This window comes from Rissa tridactyla, chromosome 13, assembly GCF_028500815.1.
Source record: "Rissa tridactyla isolate bRisTri1 chromosome 13, bRisTri1.patW.cur.20221130, whole genome shotgun sequence".
Taxonomy (NCBI): Eukaryota; Metazoa; Chordata; class Aves; order Charadriiformes; family Laridae; genus Rissa; species Rissa tridactyla.
Window position 1 is genome coordinate 7,742,224 of NC_071478.1, and position 21,903 is coordinate 7,764,126.

General features: G+C 40.2%; 1 protein-coding gene across 1 annotated transcript in view; it reads right to left on the reverse strand.

Annotated features, from left to right (window-relative positions):
* The window catches only part of TMEM132D (transmembrane protein 132D), a 261,683-nt gene that overhangs the window by 25,599 nt on the left and 214,181 nt on the right, over window positions 1-21,903 (reverse strand). The window contains exon 5 of the mRNA XM_054219706.1: window positions 15,626-15,769. Coding sequence (XP_054075681.1) covers window positions 15,626-15,769 — 144 coding nt within the window. The remainder of the gene's footprint in view (window positions 1-15,625; window positions 15,770-21,903) is intronic.

Consider the following 21,903-nt stretch of genomic DNA (forward strand, 5'->3'; position numbering starts at 1 on the left):
CAGCACCAGCTAATCTTTTTAGGTACAGCTAGAGGGGAGGAAGAAAGCTGTCAAAGTGCAATTCATGAGGCTGGTGCTTTTTAGTTTGGCAACGAACGTCCACATTTGTGAACTACGTTAGAGGTCTGAGTCCCTCACACACCCCTACATGAAAGAGCAGAGCTGTTTTGCTTACTTTTAGCAGGATGCTAAGATGACTTTTTTTCTTTAGCTTAAGAAATTCCCAGGAAGATGAGTGGAGCTGTTTTTATAGAGAGGCTCTTCAGGAATTGCTAGTTCAAGAGTTAGGTGGATACATGAGTGTTTCACTTCTCTACAGGGCACGCAAGTGATATGACAGTGCAGCTTGGCAGATCTTCTCTGGCATTTCACAGATACACTTGCTCTTTTATAACGACCTCATGGCCAAAACCCAGCAACGCTCACGTATTTGTGTTGGTGCTGTGCCAGACATACTCAGTCTTTAGTGCTTCACTTATGCTAATGCACAAGTCCCCTGCATAAGCATACCCTGGCCTACATTGCAGGCACCTGGAGCAGCTGGGCATCTGTGCCCTCTCCTCTTGGTTTCCAGAGAACGGGAACAAACTGGACAGCTCAACTATATGCAAAGTTCCCTGGAAAAATGTACATATTAATGCCAAGCTCTCAGCACAGCGAGCTGGCAGGAGCTCACTCTGGTTTTGTCCTTCACACTCATCAGCGGGCTGAGTAGACAACTGATGACAAGGGCTAAATATTACTGCAATTGTACTGAGCTCAACCTGGTATCCCAATTCCAGCTCCTCATAAACTTACCATTTTTATTTAAAACAGAGCAAAGACTGGGCTCATTTGGTATCCCTGTCGCTCGCTAATCATGCACTTGTCATTGCGGCTTCAAGGTGTCAGATTGCAAGGTTTGCTGGCGCCCTGCTGCTTTCCTCCCTTTCCTGCTGGAAGCCCACTTGTGCCATCACTCAGTTGCACTCAACTTCAAGACCTACTATGAAAAAAGCTGTATGTATCTGATGATTGCCACTCACCCATTCCCAGGGAGAGTACGACTGAAAAAGATGGAGCGCTTCTCTGTGTGGGATGGCATTCAGCGGGCTCCACAAAGCCTTCTGAACCTCTCCAAGAATTATTTGCTGTGAGATTTTTAGGTGAGTTATTAAACTCACCATTTACTCCTCAGGTGAATAAGGGTTGTCTGCCTCAGGAAGATGCTGTGAGGGACTTGCTAAGATTATTCATAATTTTTTTCAGAAGCAGAGGTGATCCTCACCATGCAGAATCACATCACAGCAAGAGAAAAGCTGATTACAGGATATGTATAGTTCCTCCCTGGGCTCTTCTCTGCTGTGTCTTACCCCATCTCTGTGTAGATATGTTCATATTTCAGTGATCTGAGATACGAAATTTAAGAGGCTCCCTAATACTTTTCTTTTTATTTGTTTGAAAAGCAGGGCTCCATATAATGGAGGGAGAAGGAAAAGCAAAGATGTGATATTTACAGCAGAACTATGATAGCTGCGAAATCTCAGTGTGTAGTTATTCATGCCTATAGGACTGATGGGGACCAAGCTACACTTGTTGGCTTCCATGTTTTTGTGCATAAAGCAGTACTAAAAAAAAGACTTGTTCTATCACTCTCAGATATTGAGAGGAGATCTGAGCACAGTTTCATCTGGATCTTCGAGCCTTCTTCCCTCAGACACGTGCAGACAAGGGAGATTTCAGTTTCTTTGCACTTATAGATGGGTATGTGTGAATCCTGAAAGGCTTTCACAGGCTTTCACAAGTTAAAATAAGTCTTTCCACATTAGCAGACACTTAGATGGAGACATTCCTCACGTGGCATCTGTGTCTGTCCTACCTGCTTTTTATGTACAAAATACCATCCACAGAAGTAGCCTGGCCAACTCATTTCACCAAAACCACTTTCTTCCAAACCCTCATAGCAGGCTAGCATGTAAATGTTGCTAGTTACGCTCTTTGGATTACAACAATTTCGCATTCACGTATCTACTTGTAAATCTTCTGACAAAATTTATGAGCAAAGATAATTTTCCAATGGATCAGTGTAAGCTTCTTCCTCTTCTGCACAACTTCTTAATAGACTGTGTGTACTGCAGAAGCATGTTCCCTTGTAACGTGTTATTTCTCATACAATTTTAAAGTTCATCTACTTTAAGTAAATCTGGCTGGTTCAGCTAAATGTTGTGTAGCCTTAGGGATTCTTTACCAGATGAGAGGATGATCTTTTTTAACACCTTGAGTTTCTGACTTTCATATCTTTCATTAAATCAGTCTCCCTTTCATGATTTAAAATTATGCCAATGCCCAATTCTATTTCAACTCTCTCTTCTGCTTTCTCAATTTTCTCTATTATTCTTTTGGGGGTCTATAATATCATTTCAGTGGCTAACTCATAGGCTGTCACTTCACATTTATGAACCGAAACATGAATGTGTATTATTATTTTATTTTTATGAAAATCCATGATAACTAATGCACTGATTCAATTTCTAGTAAGAAGCTTTGTGTTTGGTTTCATGATATCTGGCCTCTAACCTCCATCTCTCCAAACAAATTTTCACATCTATATTTACATATTGGAATCATTACAACTCTTTTGTCTCCCTGTCCCAATGACTTCAGAAGTTATAATAGACTTATGCAGGAGTTTAATTAGAAACTGCTCTTTCCTGGAAAGATGGAAAATTTTTCAGGGAAAAATACAACTCTAACAAATTAAAGACTTGATGTAACCACAAAAAGCTTCAGGCTAGCTGGATAAGTGTTTAGTTGAACAGACATTTAGACAGTGGGAGATCATGGTGGTGCCCCATTCCCCAGGAAGCTGGCATTCATTTTATACTGGTTTATATCTTTGTAAGAAAAGCACTCTGAGTAGTGTGCCTCTGTTTTACAATCATACCAGTGCAGGCAGAATCAGATTATTTTCAGCAGGTTTTTTCCTTATGTTCCTTCTTTGTTGAGGAGGGAGTATCTCCAAGTATCCTCAGAGATACATATACTCAGGTATAACTTGGTCGCCCAGCTCTGGCCCACCTGCACTCCTTTCATGCCATAAAGTGGAAAGAAATCATATAAGCTGTTCCACTTACAGATAACTGGACTAGTAACTGCAGTGTCAGCTTCTGACGAAAGAGTCAAGTTGAGGGTGCTCCCAGGAAGAAAAAACATACCAAACTCCAGAAAGGTCTGCCTGAGTGCTGGTCTCGTTATGATTTAGCTCATTAAAACTCATTAAAACTTAGGGTAGCCCTGAAGCACCCATGAAATCTGCTAGCAGTAAACTGGTCTACCCAGGGACCAGGTTCCAGAAGACATAAACATGCCTCTCTTAATTCCAATCTGTGTGCTGCAGATACCAGGCTGAGGACTGGATACCAGACCTCTGAACAGAGGACTTTGAATCTAAAGCCTTTTCAAAAGGAAAATGTAATTATAGCTGAGTAATAAGTCTGAGGATTCAGCAGAATTTCCTATACTTAACTGCAGCTGGCTGGTGGACGAGAGTTTTTCTACTTTAGGGTTGGTGGACATCGCTTGTTTACTGCCAGACCTTGCCAGGGATGGTGTAAATTTCATCCTGATCATGCACTTAAATTCACCTCTTGAATTATATTTCACAGTGAAACCTGAAGTTGAGTGCTCAACTCCTGTTAGGCTACACAAGCTCAGTGACCTTAAATCACATTGAAAACGTCAGCCTTACAATCAAGCTGTTTTTCTAACCCTTCAATAAACAAAAAATAGAGTAAATGACAGATCAGACAAAGCTAATTATTACCAAACCTGGGGATATCCACTGTAAAATAGGGGGCAGGTTATGGCCCTAACGGATTGACATCCTCTTGACCTATTTTACCAGCCTCTGGTAAAAGTATATGATTAAACATGATTGTTTAAACTAGAAGTTTGTAAACAGTTTATCATTTCACCCTTGACAGTGTGTAAGGCAGGTAACCCATCTTTTGCTGATGACTGAGTGGGAAAGAGACCAAGACCTTTCCAATGTGGACCCCCCCTCCACCAGCACAATAACAGATTATTTCTTTCTTTCGTTCTTTCTTTTCTGTGCTGTTGAGTGAAGGAAGCCCTCTCCCATCTACTGTGCTTTTGTGATCATCTTCATTCACATCCCCTAGTAATTGCTGATTTATCTTTTCTCCAGTTTTTCTGTGTTGGGCACATGTTATCACATTTAACGTCTCATTTTACGTGCTCAGCTTCTCAGAGCCTCAACAGCAACAAAGGAACCAACCAGCCCATAAAGAAAACTCGTATCAGTAATTGGCCCTGCTGGAGACCAGATGACAACTGTCAGATCGGGATACTAAAAAGTACAGGATGAGGTTACTCATACCTACGTACAGCTTTCCTAGCAGCCTGAGCTCCGAGGAAATAAATATCAATGAATGCAGCCCAGCTGAATTTACTTAGAGGAGAGAGAGCAGGAGACGAGATTAGACACACACATTGTTTAACCTGGGAACAAAGGGCAGAATTTGGAAAACTACTTGTCAAGGTGTCTTCAAAAATTAGTATAGTACATACAACTGTATTGCCAGAGGGGCTGTTTCTTATCCCGTCTGCAGGCCTGTGTGAACTCCTTGTGATGAAATTCTCAGCCCTAGGGACACAGTTGCTTTCAAGACTTGTTACGAGCTTGAAACTCAGCTCAGCATTATCAAAATGTGTGAAGAACTTTCAAGGAAAACATTGGCTGTCTTATGGCTATGGCACTGAAACAGCTAAAAATGGCTCTAGTTGATCTTTGCTTTCAGCATTAAGCCAATGACAAACTAAACCATCCAGTGACGGTGAGACTTGTGCTTAGACAGAAAAAAATTCCCCAATGAGGACTAGACTTTCTCTTCATCAAATAAATTGCAGAGCAATCCCATTAACTACACTGGGTTAACTCTGGATTTTCAGTGGCAGAAATGAGATCCAATCATTAGGAGAAATTGTATGTTGCATGTGAGACTGGCCCTGATTGGTTTTTTTAGTGATAGTCAAGTGCAATTAATCTGATGTTTATAGACAATGCATAAAATGTAGTTTAGTGCACAGCCATTGTGCCTTTAGATGCAAATGATACTTTCCCTTCATTACTGAAGTTTCACTTCTCCCTCTCTGGCTTTTAGTAGAATGAAATGGAGCACATAATGGAACGTCATGATCATAGGTTTCATTTTGGCATCAGCTCCAGGTCTTGCACAAAATCTCAAACACTACAACAGCTTTTCATATGCTCACAAATGCTAAAAGAAATTGCTGAAGGCACACAAATCCTGAAGTCTAAAGAAGATGCCCTAAATTTACTCAAACAAAAACCATTTACAGTTGCAAAATCATTACCTGCACACAAATAATCAGGTTATTTTAATAGTTATTATATGGAAGAGATTATATAAGTTGGGAGAAAATATCAGCTTTCCATAATACCCACCTGCTCTAAATACACAATTATACTTTTAACTAAAATTGAAGAGCCATTAAGACCAGTTTTTGTAAGTGCTTAGGTTTCTAATTCCCAATTAAATTAATTGGATTTGAATGCCTAAATAGCTTCAAAAATCAGGCTTATCATCTAATAACCAGTTAAACAAGGCAATGCTGCAAAATAAGGCTAAAACAGGAAAGTTGTTCGGCATTTCTATGGGTAGCTGATGTGGGAAAAATAATAGTAGTAATGTGTCCTACAATCAAATACAACACCTGTGCCACAATCTTAGAAAAGACAGTAGACCAGATCCTGTCACATGTGTAAAGCTTGAGAACTATTACAGATAATTATTTCTGATAATATACTGGACACAGATAACTCTTTGTAATCTGACATCTCAAAGTACTTTTCAGATGTATTTTACTTGTCTACCTTCTCATGCTCTTGGAAATCCTTCAGAAGTACCATGTCAATTTTATAAGTGACCACAAAGAGACCAAATAGATGGGTAGGCAAAAGTCATGATGGAAAACCAGGGAAGAGCTGAGAGCACAAGCCAGGACTACACGGCACTTGACAGAATGAAACAATGCAAAAACATCTGCCTTCAAAACATTCTGAGCTATTTAAGGATAGCAGTTTTTTAAAATTTGATTATGCCACACCAAAAACATACCTGGAAAAAGATTAACTGGCCCTTCATAGGATACATTTTCTCTGCTGAAGCTCACCTAGCTCCCTAAGTGGAAATTGAGCTCTTCTGCAAATCTTAAATAAGGAACTGCAGGATCTAGACATGCAGCCAATGGTGCTTATGAGACATTTGAATACCACTAGATATTTTATTTTCTGGAACTTTCAAAAAAGGTTAGCAATGGGACTGATATAAGAAGGTCAAAAACTGGCAATCCAAAAGACAGGTAAGGGCAGAAACACAGAAAAATATTTAAGATGCAGCAAGCACAGAAAAATAGAAAAAGCAGCAGCAACAGCCAGTATGGAACCGCTGGATAGCCAAGACAGAAGAACCGCAGGAGGAGTGAGAGATGAAGCTGAGCTAAGACGATGGGTGGGCTGGGTATCACTAGCCGAATGTTAGTGACAACAGCCGCTAATGGAGAGAAGCACTGGACGGAGAAGTATATCCAAAGATGGACACATCACCTCCCGTACACTGTCTCTAGATTCATTTTCCAGCACGTATATGGAAGGGAAGAAAGACAAGAAAACCTACTCTGTGGATATAGATGTCTCACCATTACAGCTGTAGCAGGACATTGATCTGGAAGATTCCTTCCTGAATTTAGAAGAGCTCTGCACTCAGAAATTCAAGAACTGCTCTCCGAGATACCACAGGGGACTGTTCACCCTCGAGATTTGTGTTTACATTTCTGCTCTCCTTATTAGTTAATCCTTGGTCTGGTAAATAGTGAGTGTGATTCTCTGTCTAAAACAGAATAGAAAAATAATTTGAAAAGTACCCTATTTCAGGCACAAAGACCTGAAACTTACCTCGCCTAAGTCAATTCATTTAGCTTGTGGCCTGACGTACGAAGTCCTTGCCTTTTAAGCTTCAGGCAAAGAGGTAGAAAGTAATGCAAAATGGTCCAGATGGTGGGTAAAAGGGAAGCAATCTTCAGTCAGCAGAGCTGCACAGACTCTACTACATAAGAAACCTGGAAATATTTCTAAGTCCTTACTCAGCCACTAGTATTTTATCATGACAGTAATTTTTATGTGCTGTGATTAAGTTAAAATTAACAGGAGTGCTTCCTGAAGAGTGTGCGCTCTGTTCTAGTTAGGGTTATGTATGTTATTAACAATCATAATGATGATGCTTAGATAGTACATTTTATGTAAAGATCTCAGAGGATTTTTCAAGGATTTAGCATTAATACCCTTTATCTGTCAAGGTAATTCAGAACCATTATGTATATTTTGTATGTGTCTATGCTGAGACAGATCAAATAAATGACATGCCAAAGATCACAAAAGCACACAAAAGTCACAGCTGAAAGCACATGCCAGAGCACACACTATAACCAGCACGTTTCAATGCAGCATCCGAAAACCCATCCAATGGGTTATCCAATTGTTATCCGGTCTTATTAAGGCAGAGGCAAATGAAATGAAAATCAAAAGTCATACACTGTATGCAGACTGAGCCCTTATTAGAATCTGCAATGCCTAAAATCCCAACCCAGGTTTTACCACTAGAGCATACTCCCTTTCTTCATTACCAATGAAGAAGAGAGAACTGGACTTGATTACAAGTCCTGGTCTCATTATGTCCTTTCGACCTCTTAGCCTCTTTTTTTCCTTCCTATACGTGCATCCTAAATAAGCCCCTTGCTCTTCCAATTGCCTCTAATAACTCTAGGAGTTCTCCGAGCATCCCATAGCTAATATTCAGGATATTTCTGATCTGACCAGCAGTTTCTCTATTAACTCCGGATCACCAGCCTAATCTTCAGCTAATATTAATCACTACAGGACTGATACAGTCACGGGATCTAAGCATATTTTAATCAGGTGAAAATATCTTGTCACATATGTTTTTATTTTAATAGGACCAGTCCCTTCTACAGCTAATACAACATCTGGACAGTCCTGCAAATCATAAGCAAAAGCAAAGTCATTTAGTGGCTATGCTGTACCTCAAATGTCCGTAAAAATCCTAAATTGGGCTGAGAAGACAATAATTTATGTGGCATATTTTAACTTTTTACTGCACGGTAATAAAGCATCACACAGTTTTGTGTCATGGGCTGGAGGATGGCTTAGAACAGGCACGAAGAGCTATAAATACCACATCTTTTAAAAGAAAGTGGCAGACAGTCACTAGAACTGAAGATCACAAAGAGTTTTAAAGCTAAAGGGAACTTTTTAAGGGAAAGAATCACAACTTATAATGATTAATGCAAGTTCCTGTTTTGGAGACAGGTGCTATTGGACGATCTGAGCCCAATTTAGCTTTCATTTATATCAGTGTAACATCATGTGCTTCAGTAACGCACTGCTGCCTTAGCCCAGTGGAAGAAAGAAGAGAACGAATTTTCCTTTGTATTCAGCTTGTCTGTTCCTTACTTCCTCAGCACATTTTTTCTAGAGATCAACCAATCTCTTTTCACTGAGGTGATGGAGCACTTCTCAATACTGGGATTCAGTATACAATGAGCTGGGTTTTGAAAGCAGCTAAAAAAAATAAGGTCCCTAATCCTCTTTGAAAGGCAAGGTGATTTCGACATTCCTACACGGGTACCTTTCACTGGACAAACCTGACACTCAGAAATAGGTGAGCCACTTGGAAGATCTTCTTCATGATAGTTCCTGAGCATCTTCACCGGGTGGATTCACAGGCAGGCACATGGGCCAGGATAAGCCTTTTACATGGATGGTGCCTAATGATGTGGCAGCATGGGAATGCCTGTGCAAAGCCACAATTTCACATGCCATCATTTAAGTGAATATACGCTAGAACGAAGCACTCCTGGCCATCTCTCGCCCTCAGCTACCGATTCGCACTATGCTGTCACTTCTTTCCCAGTGCTGGCACAAGCATCATGAAAATCTGAAATGAACTCAGTCGGGGAGCAGGGAGCTGAGCAGACAGCTCATTCACCAAAAAAATTAAACTGATTCACTTTCACTCAGCTGCGCTCATGGCCAGCAGAAAGACATGGATGGCAGCTCCATGTTAGTTAAACAGTCACAGAATTGCACATTAGCAATTGTTTCATCCATTAGCGACATTCATCTTTTGGGTTCAGCAAGCGATCAGATCTGCTCAGTCACCTCATGCAAACACTCAGGCTCTGAGACTGAACTACCTTTTCCAGAACCTGAGACTGAACTATCTTTTCCAACCTCTTCTCCAATTCCAGGGGAAAAAAAACCCAACAAAATATAAAATATGAAACTTGAAATTATTTACCTGTGAAAAAAAAGCTGCTCTGCAAGTCCAGTCATTATAATTTCTTTCTTTTCACCAGCTGACTACCATCTGACTCTACATCTCTTCATAAACAATTCGGATCAGCAACTAATAAGAAGGGAAGCCACGATTCCTGCCTCATTATTCAAAAGAATTTCTCACTCAGATCCTCTTTGGCATCACTGTTTGGATATTCTTTAGATTTTTGCCTCATTCTTTTTATGGAAATAGACATATTCCTTCCCATGAAGGAACAGAAATACCCAGAGAAAGAAATAAATTATCATCCGTGCCTCTAGAATAACACGTATTCTTTCCCATTAAGCACAGAGAGACAGATTTCTTGGTATCTTCTGTAGAATTTTGAGGAAGTCTCAATTCAGGAATTATTTACATTTTTCTGTTACAGAGAATTTTTCTATCTTATATGCTTATAGCCTTTCATAAATATAAAGGAATTGTAGTCAACAGCAACTGTCCCAGACGCATGGGGATTTTCAGTACAGATGATTACAAAAAGGCAAACAACTCCATAGAACCTTGTTATTTCTCAAGATCCACAACAGAATGATGAATTGGCAGAATATAAAAGAGAGAAATCCAGTAACTTCCACAGCTTTAGGTGAGTTTCAGATAATTCCTGGGAGATGTGGGACTCGTATCAGTTCTACATTCAGAACTCATATTTGCCATGTCTGCTCTTCATACCAGTGAGAGATTAAAATTGTCCCTGCTCCCTTTATAACCAACGTTAACAGCACATGGGCTGAACTCAACAGTTATTATTACAACTTTTATTTTTGATAGTGCATTTTTCTGAGTTTGTCCTGTCTCCTGGTAACAAGAGCAGATCAGAAAAAAGTATTTTCTTTTTCACAGTTGCTTCATCCTAAGGTGAAAAGTTCAGAAAGATTCTGATGTCAGGAATACTGAAACTGACTTGAAATGACAGGACACGATTTCATCATTTTCTATCAAAATGAAATGTTTAGACATCGCAGAAAATAAAAACATCCATTTGCTGACTTAAATCAAATGTTTGTTTCAAGACAGATCAAAATTATTTGGGATGGAATACAGCAGTTCAGCTGGTGAGAAAAACCACATTATATTGTGGAAAACCATGGCAGATTGAACTTGATCTTCACCCAACCCTCGAGGCAGAGATTTATTTTCCCATTATAAAATTCAGCCCTACACAACCATATTCTGTGCAAATGCTCAATCTAGGCAAAATCACATTTGCTGATGGGAAAGTATTTTCTTTGATATCATTCAACAAACTATACCGATTACATCTGCTTTGTCTTTCTATTTGGGTCCTCTGAACCCTGGGTGAACAAAACCCATGCGACAACTTCACCTGAATGCGGTATTGCACGTCCTGGTTAGCTAGCTTAACAGATCACTGCTTCTGAGACAGGGGCTTGCTCCTCCTCACTCCTCCCCCCTCCCGCTTTGCTTTGCCCCCGCTGCAGGATGCGTTCTCCTGTCCTTCTCCCCCCTCTAATTCAGGAGGAAAGGGTGAACACTTGGCTGCCCTCTTTTGACTGAGGTGAGCTGTTAGACTCAATCAAGTCACTCTTAGCTCGGCTTAAACTCAAAAGATCACAGGTAAACTGTGATTCTTCATACTCTCTTGATTTAAAATGTTTATGTATCTTTGCAGTACCTCCATTTTGGAGGCCCATGCCTTTGACCTGTAGCTGTGAGGGTTTTCTTTTCCAGTTGAAAGCTGGAGCTGAAAACTTGTGTAATCACATGCATCCAAGAATGTGTTGTAAAAAGGATATCAAATGGACTGCCACTAGCAATATGGTTGTGAAATCCGCAGCACTGGAACTGCCAATGCTAAACTACGGAGCAGATAAAATCCTGGTCCTGATTATCTTCTCCCTTTGATTTTTTACTCTGTCACTCCACTGTGGAGTGAAGAATTTAACTTTTCCCTGAAATGCACCAGTGTAAGAAGAGGAGAAACAGCTGTTAAAAGTTTAATGTTTTAAAAAAGTCTGCTTCAGGCTATTTTAAATGCTCTGATGCTTCAGGGTTTTTTTGTAAATTCTGTCACTTGATTAAAATTTTGCCACTGATAAAACCATACTAAGTGTTATTGAAAGATTGCAGTAATATTTTACAAATCGCCAAGTGCCTTGTTATTCCCTCTAATACAGCCAGCCACCAACCCTTCACTGGCTCAGCAGCAACTTCCTACCACGCAGCTGTGGCTGGAGCAGGCTGGCTTTGCAACTCCAGAGCCGCTTCATGAAGAGCAAGCAGGGACAAAACATTAATGCTTTGCTCCTCACGCAACGCCAGAAAGATGAGACCCTGCAGAGGACAAGCACAAATGCCAGGGGATCATCCCGCAGCCAGAACTGGTTGTAGAGCTGCTGCTTTGGGAAAGGGGAATTCGGAGCAGGAGGCCACACTGGAACACCCTGCACGGCCTCTGCCCAAGGGACACAGCCCCGCGGCTCTGTGGCAAGTCCTCGGTTGTGCAGAGGATACCACGAGCAATAACCCTCCTTGCACTCCCTCTGCCCCAGGAGTTTCCTTGTAACACATACAAAAGTTAGTATGACTGTCCTCCTGTTTGCCTCCTGATCTAAGATCTAAGAAAAGTACAAGATGCTCTAGAGGGAAATAAGCTAAAGGCATTTTCTTAGAAAAGCACATGATTTTGGATAACACGCAGATTTGGAATGCAGTCCTCTACAAAATACACAGTGTAATATAAAAAAGGGCCAGAGAAACTGTATCTTGTTCCCAGTGTTGGCACCATTCACCATGTTCTGGCAAGTGGCTTCTGGACAGCGATGAGAATATATTGGAATTTTTAGTTAACTGATGAAACAAAATGAACCTAAAGGTGTTTTTATTTTAAGGCAACCAAAATGCAGATTTTCAATTAACTCAAATTGAAAACCCAGAGTATTGGAAAGTGTTGCTTTGGAGACTTTTAGGCTTTGTTGAGTCTTGAAAAAATGGCCATTTTGAAATGGAAATGCCTTTTCAAAATGAAAGCTTAAAAGGTGTTGATTTTTCCTCTCTCCTCATTCTTGATTTAGATCATCTAGAGAATTTAAACCATAGTAACAACTCAGCGAAAACAGGCTGCTCGCCAGTCTCTCTCTTTTCCATGAGGTCAATAGGAGTTTTACCACCTAATTCAATGGCCAGAACTTCTTCATAGCACTTTGAACTGGCTCAGAATCCTCATTTGTGAAACAGAGCCTATGACATGCCTCCATTTTTTGGTGTGGTTACTCTGTCATGGTGGACGAAATTATTTCAGATAATCATTTTTCAATAAAAATATTGTTTCAATGGACTACATTTTTTCCTGACTTATTCAACCAAGTTCAAGTAGATGCAGGTTGGCAAAAAACAAGTCAGTGCAGAATGTGGTCCAGCTCTTTGAAGTCTCAGATGAAAGAAGTGAGTAATAAATGCAGCCCCTGAAACTAAAAGAATGAGGTATCCTCATTCTGCAAGGAAAATGAATTTAAACTCATCATTAATCAACACCAAAAAAATAGGAATAAAGGCTAAGCCATGAAGACGTAATCAATCTGTTAGATACTACATGACAGATGCATTGAAAAACAGCAACAGTAAAGACACAAAGAAATATAATCTTAATCTTTATATTTCAAGGGGCATTTTAAGCAGACTTTTTCTTCCATTTTATGTTCAACTACTCTAATGCCCAGAGAACAGAAACTCTAATTACTGTTGCATGCTGAAGGCTGGCCAGTAATTATATATCTTTATCTTCATTAGATAAGATGTCTGTGAATAAGGCTTGGTCTGAAACAGAGCAGGTAAACTGGAAACTCGGAGACACGTTTTCAATTAAGAGCTGACTTTAAACTGGTGACCCATTTTAATGCTGCTGAAACCTGCCTTCCTACTGCGGAGGAGTAGGGAGTATAGGGGGATGTTTGCAGAAGCCCAGAATGTCTCGATCTCTGGCTAGTGATTTCCTGCTTTGACACAGGGCCCATCATTAGCATCCTTGTGCAATGGTATTTATATGAATGATATTAAGTACCTGAGCCTTTATTGGTATGTTCATGTACTTACAATTAATGATAGATATACACTTAAGCAGTACTACCAATTTAACCTTTTTGCCAGGGGTAGAGCTGAGCGTATTGTATACCACAAACTGTTGCGATTTATATCAGACAAAACCATCACACAAATATCCAATGAATACGCCAAATCATTCTACTAAACTAAACCTTCAGAAAACAAAACTGATTTTTAAGATATCTTCCAAATGATATATTTGCTTTCAAATTCTTTTTTTCCAGTTCTCTGAAAAAACTAAAAATTTAGATAATGAGTGAGTTAATGAGTGAAGACTTAGTCCATTGTCTTCCACAACACAAGGATGCGGAACAGTTTCTTTCTGTTTTTAACCCTAGATTCAGTCCAACAGTTTGCTATGTTTGGCAGATCTACCAGATTCAAAAGGGCTTCGCAAAAGCAAAAATTGTCTCTATTAAGACAGCCAGAAAGACGCATTAAATCAGAAAATACCAACATGGTAGCTATTCAGATAAATAGAAACCCCGAGCAGATTCTAAAAGGGAAACATAAACAATTATGGACTTTGAAAATGTTCCAGTTCATTTTGTGTATAAGAAATTATCATGAAGAAATTACTTAAAACAAGTCCAGTAAGTGTAAAAATGCCAATTTTTTGACAAAAAGAATTTAAAATCTGTTTAGGGACAGCTCAAGAAAGATCATTTAAACCTATGCCTAACTCTATTCTTCAGTTACTCCAAGTTGTCACTCCTTCTGTGATGTGAAGTTACTAAACTTGTAGGTATGTCTCAAACTCCCAGCAGTTTCCCATACGACAGCAACAACCAAGTACCTACCGTTCATCTTTGCTTATGAAGACAAAAAAAGTTTTTCAGCTACTGGGGCCCAGGGAGGCTTGCTTTGGAGCTAAACACTACTCTCAGCTGTTTGAATCCAAATTAAAATGAGCTAAGGTAAGAGGGAGAAAGCTTAGCATTCCAGTCAGCTTTAGGCTAAGGCACATTTCACAAAGGCCGAGTCCTCAATATGGTGCAGTTCACAAAAGTTAATGGGATAACAGTGATTTCCAGCAGCCGGAGGGGTGGCCTGTAGTATTTGTAATCATTTTGTGACATGCTGGTTATGTTAAAAAAATTCAATTTTAACTTTTATTTGTAGCCATGTCTCTCATTTCCTCTTCTCAAGTGACAGCCACAGATGAGTTAGTGAAAAGAGAAAAGCTGCCGTAGACAAGCCAACATTTCTGTCACCATGCTGGAATACTTCCCGTGATCTCACACAATCACCACTGCTGACCGTGTCCTTCCACTACCATGATGTGTGTTAGCCATTAACCAAGATGAGTAGGAATATGCAGGACTTCTTACAAGCTTTTGGTAGTAATATTGGTACGAACTGAAAGCCTTCAAGAAGCAGAAATTTTCTTGAGGGTCCAGTCCGACTCTCAGATTTCAATAATAAAAAAGCCCTTAAGGGCATTCCTGCAAGCTCTCTCCTCACCACTGGCTAGGTGACACTGTGACACTAAGAGCAGCAGTGTATTATTGCCTGCCATTTATCTTTCAAGGAAGTTTAGGCTTATAGAGCTGTTGTACGGAGTAAATCCACTGGTCAAGTGTCTTATCCAGTATTTCCCAGTCCATGATTGGTGGCCAGCATGCTTGCTTCCTTCCTTCCTTCCAACATGCTCCCTAGTAGCAATTAGGACCAAAGAAAATTCCAAATTTAAAGCTAACGTTCTTTGCAATACACTACTGGGTCAGTACCAAGAGGAGACCCAAACTTTGAGCCATACAGCTCCTGTTCTAATGTGGCAAACCAACTTCAGAGGAATTAATTCCTTCTCTAGAACATCAGCTGACAACACTTCTGAACCTACACAGCCCATATAGCTGAAAAGCAAAAGGCAAAGGCAGACCGAACTCCAAAAATACTGCAAAAGCGGGAAGTGACAGACAATTCAAGTATTTGACACGAAGGACAGAAGATGTGCAATTTTGTATTTGTTTTATTGCTCCACTGAACCAATCTATACGTAACGGCAATAATAAACTTTTGTCTTCCAGCAGCAGAACAGTTAGGAAGATCAAAGAACTTGTCACATTAGAGAACACCACTGTTTTGCAGGTCCTCTGCCTTTGTGTAATGGAGCAGTATGATCCTACCTTAATGACATCTTCATCTGATGATCTGCACTCCACAGATTCCAGAAGATCAGTCACAGTCCCATCATCTTCCACAGAGATCACTTTGACAGGGACAGCTACTGTTTTCCCAGTGAGAATAGCTGTATTCAGGATCTCTGCTTCCTAAGAGACCAAAAAAAGCCCCTTTAGTTAATATATTTTGCCATTAATTCATTAGTACCACCTAGAGTCAGCTTTGCTTTAATTTCTAATGGCTATGCCAAGCACTATTCCAAGTGCAGCAGGCAGGAAAGAAATATTTCCTCCCTTCAATCCTGGAACCAAACTCCCATTTCTGATTCAGAGCTGTTAAGGTATTTGTCATACCCTAATTGCTATTTCATGAATGCTCAAGTGTCAGAGCAACTCAGCACCCAAGGAATGACCCTGCACCACATAAACTAGATGTACCTTGCATCCAGAAATAGCAAAATCTCCATCCTGAGGAGCTCGCCAATGATCTTGCTGATCACATAAAAATAACGTCTTAAGTCCTGCTGGTTTACCCACAAAACTGTTTTCTGAAATGTTTTCTACAAATACTGAAATTCTATAACACTATTGGAGAAATACTGACAACATTCAGACCAAAGAAATACTATATAATTGTTAGGGCACAAGTCTGGATTGAGGATAGTCAGAAATCCACTTTGCCCCAAACCTCTGGGTGATCTTTTACAAGTCCCTGCAGTGGGGGTTGTCTTCTGCAATATGCACACTTTCTAACCTCCAGCCTGTGGACAGCCTGCACAGGGATAACAGCTGCTCCAGAAGCCACCTGAGAGCACATTAATCCCTCTGGCGTGCCGGGTGTGCTCTAGAACAGCCCCTGACTGCACGTTTGGTCGGACACTCAGGCTGGCCATGTGTATGGAAACAACCCTAGTCTTAGAGGCAGGCTTTAGGCTGCTCTTTGGGGTGCAATGTTGGTAGATTCAATCTACATCTCCCAATTCACAGCCTCTAAAATGGTCTAGTGGCACTGTCTGTCATGGCAGATACAATCTGGTTTCCCCTGCTCTGCCTCCTAGGGAATCAGTTTAAGAGTGTCACCATCCTGGTCCTGCATAAATGACTGTATGTACCACAGGACTGTGGAGAATCAGACCCTCGTCAGGTTTTGTAGCACTTATCCTGGCTCTTGTTGGGTTCTGGTGAGCAAGCACTTGTTCACAACTGTTCACAAGCTTTTAATGGGGCTTATGCTAAACTACTCTCTCCCAGAAAAAGGAAGGATGCTGAGAAGGGCCTGGGTTCTTTAAGCAAGATGAGCTCTGCCTCTGGTATGTCATCGTTGTGATGATGATTACTGCAAAATGCATTCCTTCTGTTTGATGTATCACGTCTAATTTAAAAGCGCTGAGTTCTGATTATATGAAGAGCATGAGACTAAACAGCACTCTCGGTTACCTGGGTGTCACATCAGTCTTGCACAGCAGATATCACTGACTTGTACCAAGATACACAGAGAGCACAAATTGGTGTCTGAATTCTTCTGCTCCCCATTGCAAGACACTGCTCATTCCTGGAAAGGCCTCTGAGCTTTTCGGAACTGTGCCTGTGAATCACAGACTACCCCGTAGAACAAGAGGCTCTTGATTTTAGCTGGCTCTTGTGAAATAAAGGCTTCCAAACCCCCCAGGTGCTAGGTTCTCATTATCTAAATAGCTCACGCTATGAGCTCTGAGACTGACCTGATTTTACTTGTGGAAGACAACAAAGCGGGAGATTGAAACCAAGTTACCAGAAGATGATGACTCCCCCTACTGCCTCTTGGGCTAAAGAGAAGAAGCTGGGATTTCTCTCACCTAAAGGATATGGATCAAAAAGACCTTTTCCTGTTACTTAAAGAAACAGAGACACTTTATTCAGACTCAAAGCAATATTTAAAGAAAGAAAGGAAAAAAAAAAACAAAACCGTCCTGGTCTTTTGATAGCTGTTTTGCTAAAGTTTCCCCATCCTCACCATGATCTTTAGGGGAGGGTGAAATAGGATTTCACAAGAAGAGAACTTAAGAAGAAAATCCTCTCCCTCCCTCAGCACAAAAGCCCTTCAGATATTTTGAAATTATAATTCATACAAAGGTGAGAATATCTGCCTGTACGGTAAGGCCCTTCTGTCTTGACCGCAGATTTGTTCTCACTAGAGAATATGTTATTCAGGCAACTGAGATTTCAGAAAGGTTTGCAATTAAGTTTCCAGATTCTTTTATTTTTTTCACATCTGGGCTTTGCAGCAGTTACTGCACGCAGCTTATTTAGATACTTTTGTCGCTCTCCTATAGGCTCCACAGAGCTGCAAACAGGGGCAGCTTGACAGAACAAGTGCTATTAAGCATCCACGATAATTACAGAATCCAGGCATTAGGTCCTGATTTTGCAAACACTTGGGCATGAATCTCATTTCATTGGGACTATTAGAGGCCATACCACACGCCTAGCTACTTGCACCTTGTACCAAGCTGAAGAGACCTGCTCCCCCAAGCAGGAATGGCCTTCTTCCTCCGGCTGATACATTACAGCATGGCCCTTGCAATTATTTTATAAAGCAAAGGGAAGCTTAATAACCAAGCCTTTGAAACAGTGTGATTAATGAGGTCTGCTTTCCAGAGGCAAATGTAATTTCCCCCGGTAAGAGCTAGTAACTGAGAATGATTCTCACAAGCTTCATGAATTTCTTTCCAGTTTCCGAATTTTCAAAGTGCTGGCTTTCGATATTCTACCTGGTGCCTGCCACTTTATGGAAACGCATGCAAAACCAGGCTACTTAGCACATCGGCTGTTTCACTGTCACTACCCTCTTTTCCTTCTCAGCTGCCTCCTAAAAGCATATGCATAGCACACCTAATCCACAGGGAATTTCTGCATGTCCAGGGTCTCAGTTGGCTTCAAAGCTCAGTAACTTGGTCTCAGGTCCTGCCCCAGAGCTTTCCCTCTCAGGCTACAGCCTGACAGATCCGTACTTAACCTAATTGTGTGAATAATTGCAACGACTTTAATGAGAGTACTTAAATCCAAGGAGATGAGTGTATTTGTACCCAATTCTAAGGTAAGGAAGCAAATTCCTATGTTGTCTTTGTCCAAAATCAAAGATCCCAGATTCAAAGTTTTGTAGGCTTTGTCTGTATCTATGTTCTAGATCTATGTTCAGAAACAAATTGTTTCTAGAAATGTGATTAGTCCACATCAGCACAATGCACAGCATGTGACAGTATTGCTGATTCTTAGACAGTCATAAAACAACCTCTGTCCCCACTCTCTGCAAAAGAAACGAGGGAGCTGGGGGCAAGAAGTAACGCCTGGAGTTCATACAAATGTCAGTGGCGATTTGCTGACCTTCTATTAGCAACTACTTGTCGTCCCAGGAAAACAAATCCCCCCAGCACCTCTCTGAAGTACAAGAAGGGCAAAGCAAACTGGCAGTGGTCCGAAGCTGTGCGAATCTACACTAGAATAACTGAGCTGTATACTCTGCAGTTTTCAGTAGCCCTACGTGCATGGACTTGGAGGATGACTTCTCTAGGCACCTGGTCTGCATCTCCCCCTTGAACATAGAGGCAGAATAATCATTTACACCAGTTTACACAGTGGGGGTAGAGTAAAATGCTTCTTCAGTCATTTGTTTAATGGCTAGAAAGGGCTTAATGTTCCCCTGGTGAAAGCATATAAAAATTATTTCATTTTGAGGAAACAAATATGATACCTATTTAGCTATACGGAGATTTATAGTTCTGAGTCTCAGCACGTAAAAGCTATAAATCTAAATAGTTACTAATTTAAAAGTGTTGCTTTTTGCTGCTTAAGTGATAACGGAATCTTCTGAAGAAATATTATGTTCTTTATCCATAACTAACATAGATTATAGCAGATATGATGTCAGGGCATTGCAAGATGGGAGTAGTTATGCGTTTGCAAAGCTATAGCCAAATATTCTAATAGCTAAAAGTTGATTCCCTGAGCAGCTATTAAAAAGGTGCTGAACTTTCTCTAACTATTACATAGCCTATCTCTAGAATTCACATACACTGAACCCCCCACATAATAAAATGAAACAATAATCAGAGAAAAACATTTTTTCCATGTAATGGAAATGGAAGACCAGATAATCTTTATTCTGAAATTGCTACCACGTTAAAAAAATAGTAATACTTTTAAAGAAGATTCTGGAGTGAGCATTCTTTGCCTACTGAAGAGATTCATATTAAATAACTGAGCATATTGAGCCCTCCAGCAGAAACGTATTCAGAGGCTGTACACAGTAAGCATCTATTTAAGTAGAAATGCAGAAGAACCTATTAGTTTTTTCAATTTTAATTGGTAGCTTCCCTGCAATTCAATTTCCCTTTGGACATCGCTTGCCTTATAATTCCTGAGGTGAATGAAAGGACTTTAACAATATCTTCATAAATCTTAAGGCATTTCTTTTTCTTCCCCTAGTTCTCTCCGTATACACACATATTTCCTAATGTTTGTATTAATAATGACTTTAAAAAGAAATAAATACATGACTAACTCATGCTTAGCTTTGTGTGACAAAGAAAAGTTGAGTTCTACCTGTCAGCACTCTTTTCCAAAAGCATTTTAGCATGATTCAACACATCATTTCAATGCCGAATCCCTGTTAGCCCTCACAAACATCTCAACACTGCAAGCAGCAGTGAGCATGGCACCAGCTTGTGTTCAAAAAAGACCTGCAGACATGTTTCCTCAAAATAACTTGGACTGATCTGCAGCTCATACCCTTCAGGAGAAGAAGTACTTGTCCTACAACAATACACAAGGAAAAAAGTATTAAAAAGTCCTCACAACATTATAATACATGCTCTATAAGCACAGCAGATCTCCAGTTACATTTTTTATTATAGTAGTGGAATATATTTTTGCAGGCTAAATATTTAACTTTTAAAATCAAGCATGTTCCTTTTTGTTTTCAATAAGTATCTTGGCTTTTGGGTTTACTATATACAGGCTGCACTAGGAAAGAGAATAAAACGATCACTGAAATCTCCTGAAGTCCGGGGCACGCCACCAAATGGGAATGAGTAGCTGCCTGAAAATCCATCCCATTTGGCACTCATTAATATCCTCCATTTTCCTCTTTTTTTTTTTTTCTTTTCTATTAATCAGCCTATAGAGCATTAAGCCAGGGTACCACCTTGAATCTTGTCACTATTTATTTAAAAAAGGCCTAGATCCTCCTCCTCTTCAGCTAGCAGCCATCTTATTTATATCAGAGAATCCATGCTCCAGTCATGCATAACTAATTTCAAATCTTATTTAGCATCAAGTCTCAGAATTAAGAAGCTAAGTGACAGCTGTTTAATTAACTCCTTAAGCTGATTAGAAAGCATTACAGAAATCCCCCCAAGGAAGAGTTTATAACTGTCAAGAGAGCCTAAGGCCATGTTAATGCTTCTGTTTAAATTTAGTAAGCTTCTAAACCAATAAAGTCTAAATGCTTGACATCCTCATGCATGTGGTCAAATTCAGCTTTTTTCCTCATGTTATCACCGCAAGGATAGGAAACAAAAACAACAACATAGAAAGGATTTGAAAAGTCAGAAAGCAGCAGCTGAACAATAAAGCAAAGAGCTGCATCTCTCCAAAGGAGCTGCTGCGAGTTCACACCGTCTAACACTCGGTTATGCCGGATTAGTACCCAGCGCTGGAGTAAAGCTGAGCTTGCACCTTAAATGCAGAGTCATCTCCCAGCTTCTGGTTGCAAGTACAAAGGTTTGTCCGTTGGTTCTTAAAACTTAAATCCACCTTTAATGATAAGATTATGGCAGCTGAAGTACAAGTTTTAGAAGCAGCTGGTGGGGCTAGATACACGGTGGCGCAGAGGAACTGAAAATGCTCCAAAGCAAATTTCCTCGGTTGTAGTACATTATTGTCAGCTCTTAGCTTGCAAACAGCTTGAGTTCAGTCCTAAAATATCGTAGTAGTTGGTCTGAAAGCTTGAAACAGATAAAATAGAATTCTGATCTCTTTATTTGCCCTGTGGTTTCCAAGCCTTTAGGATGCACCAAAAAAAAAAAAAAAAAAAAAAAAGAAAAATTAGCCGCAATTCTTCTGCATCCAAAGGAATTGAGGAACTGTGGCCAGAAATAACACAAAATAATTTGCGAGGCCTTTAATACAAATAGAAGAGTTGCAAGTACAAGTTGAAATACTGCAAGTATGAGACATGGTGGTGAAACCTGAATGCAAAAATGTGAAGAGACTGCCATGAAGTTCAAAGTTAGCCGTTGGGTTTA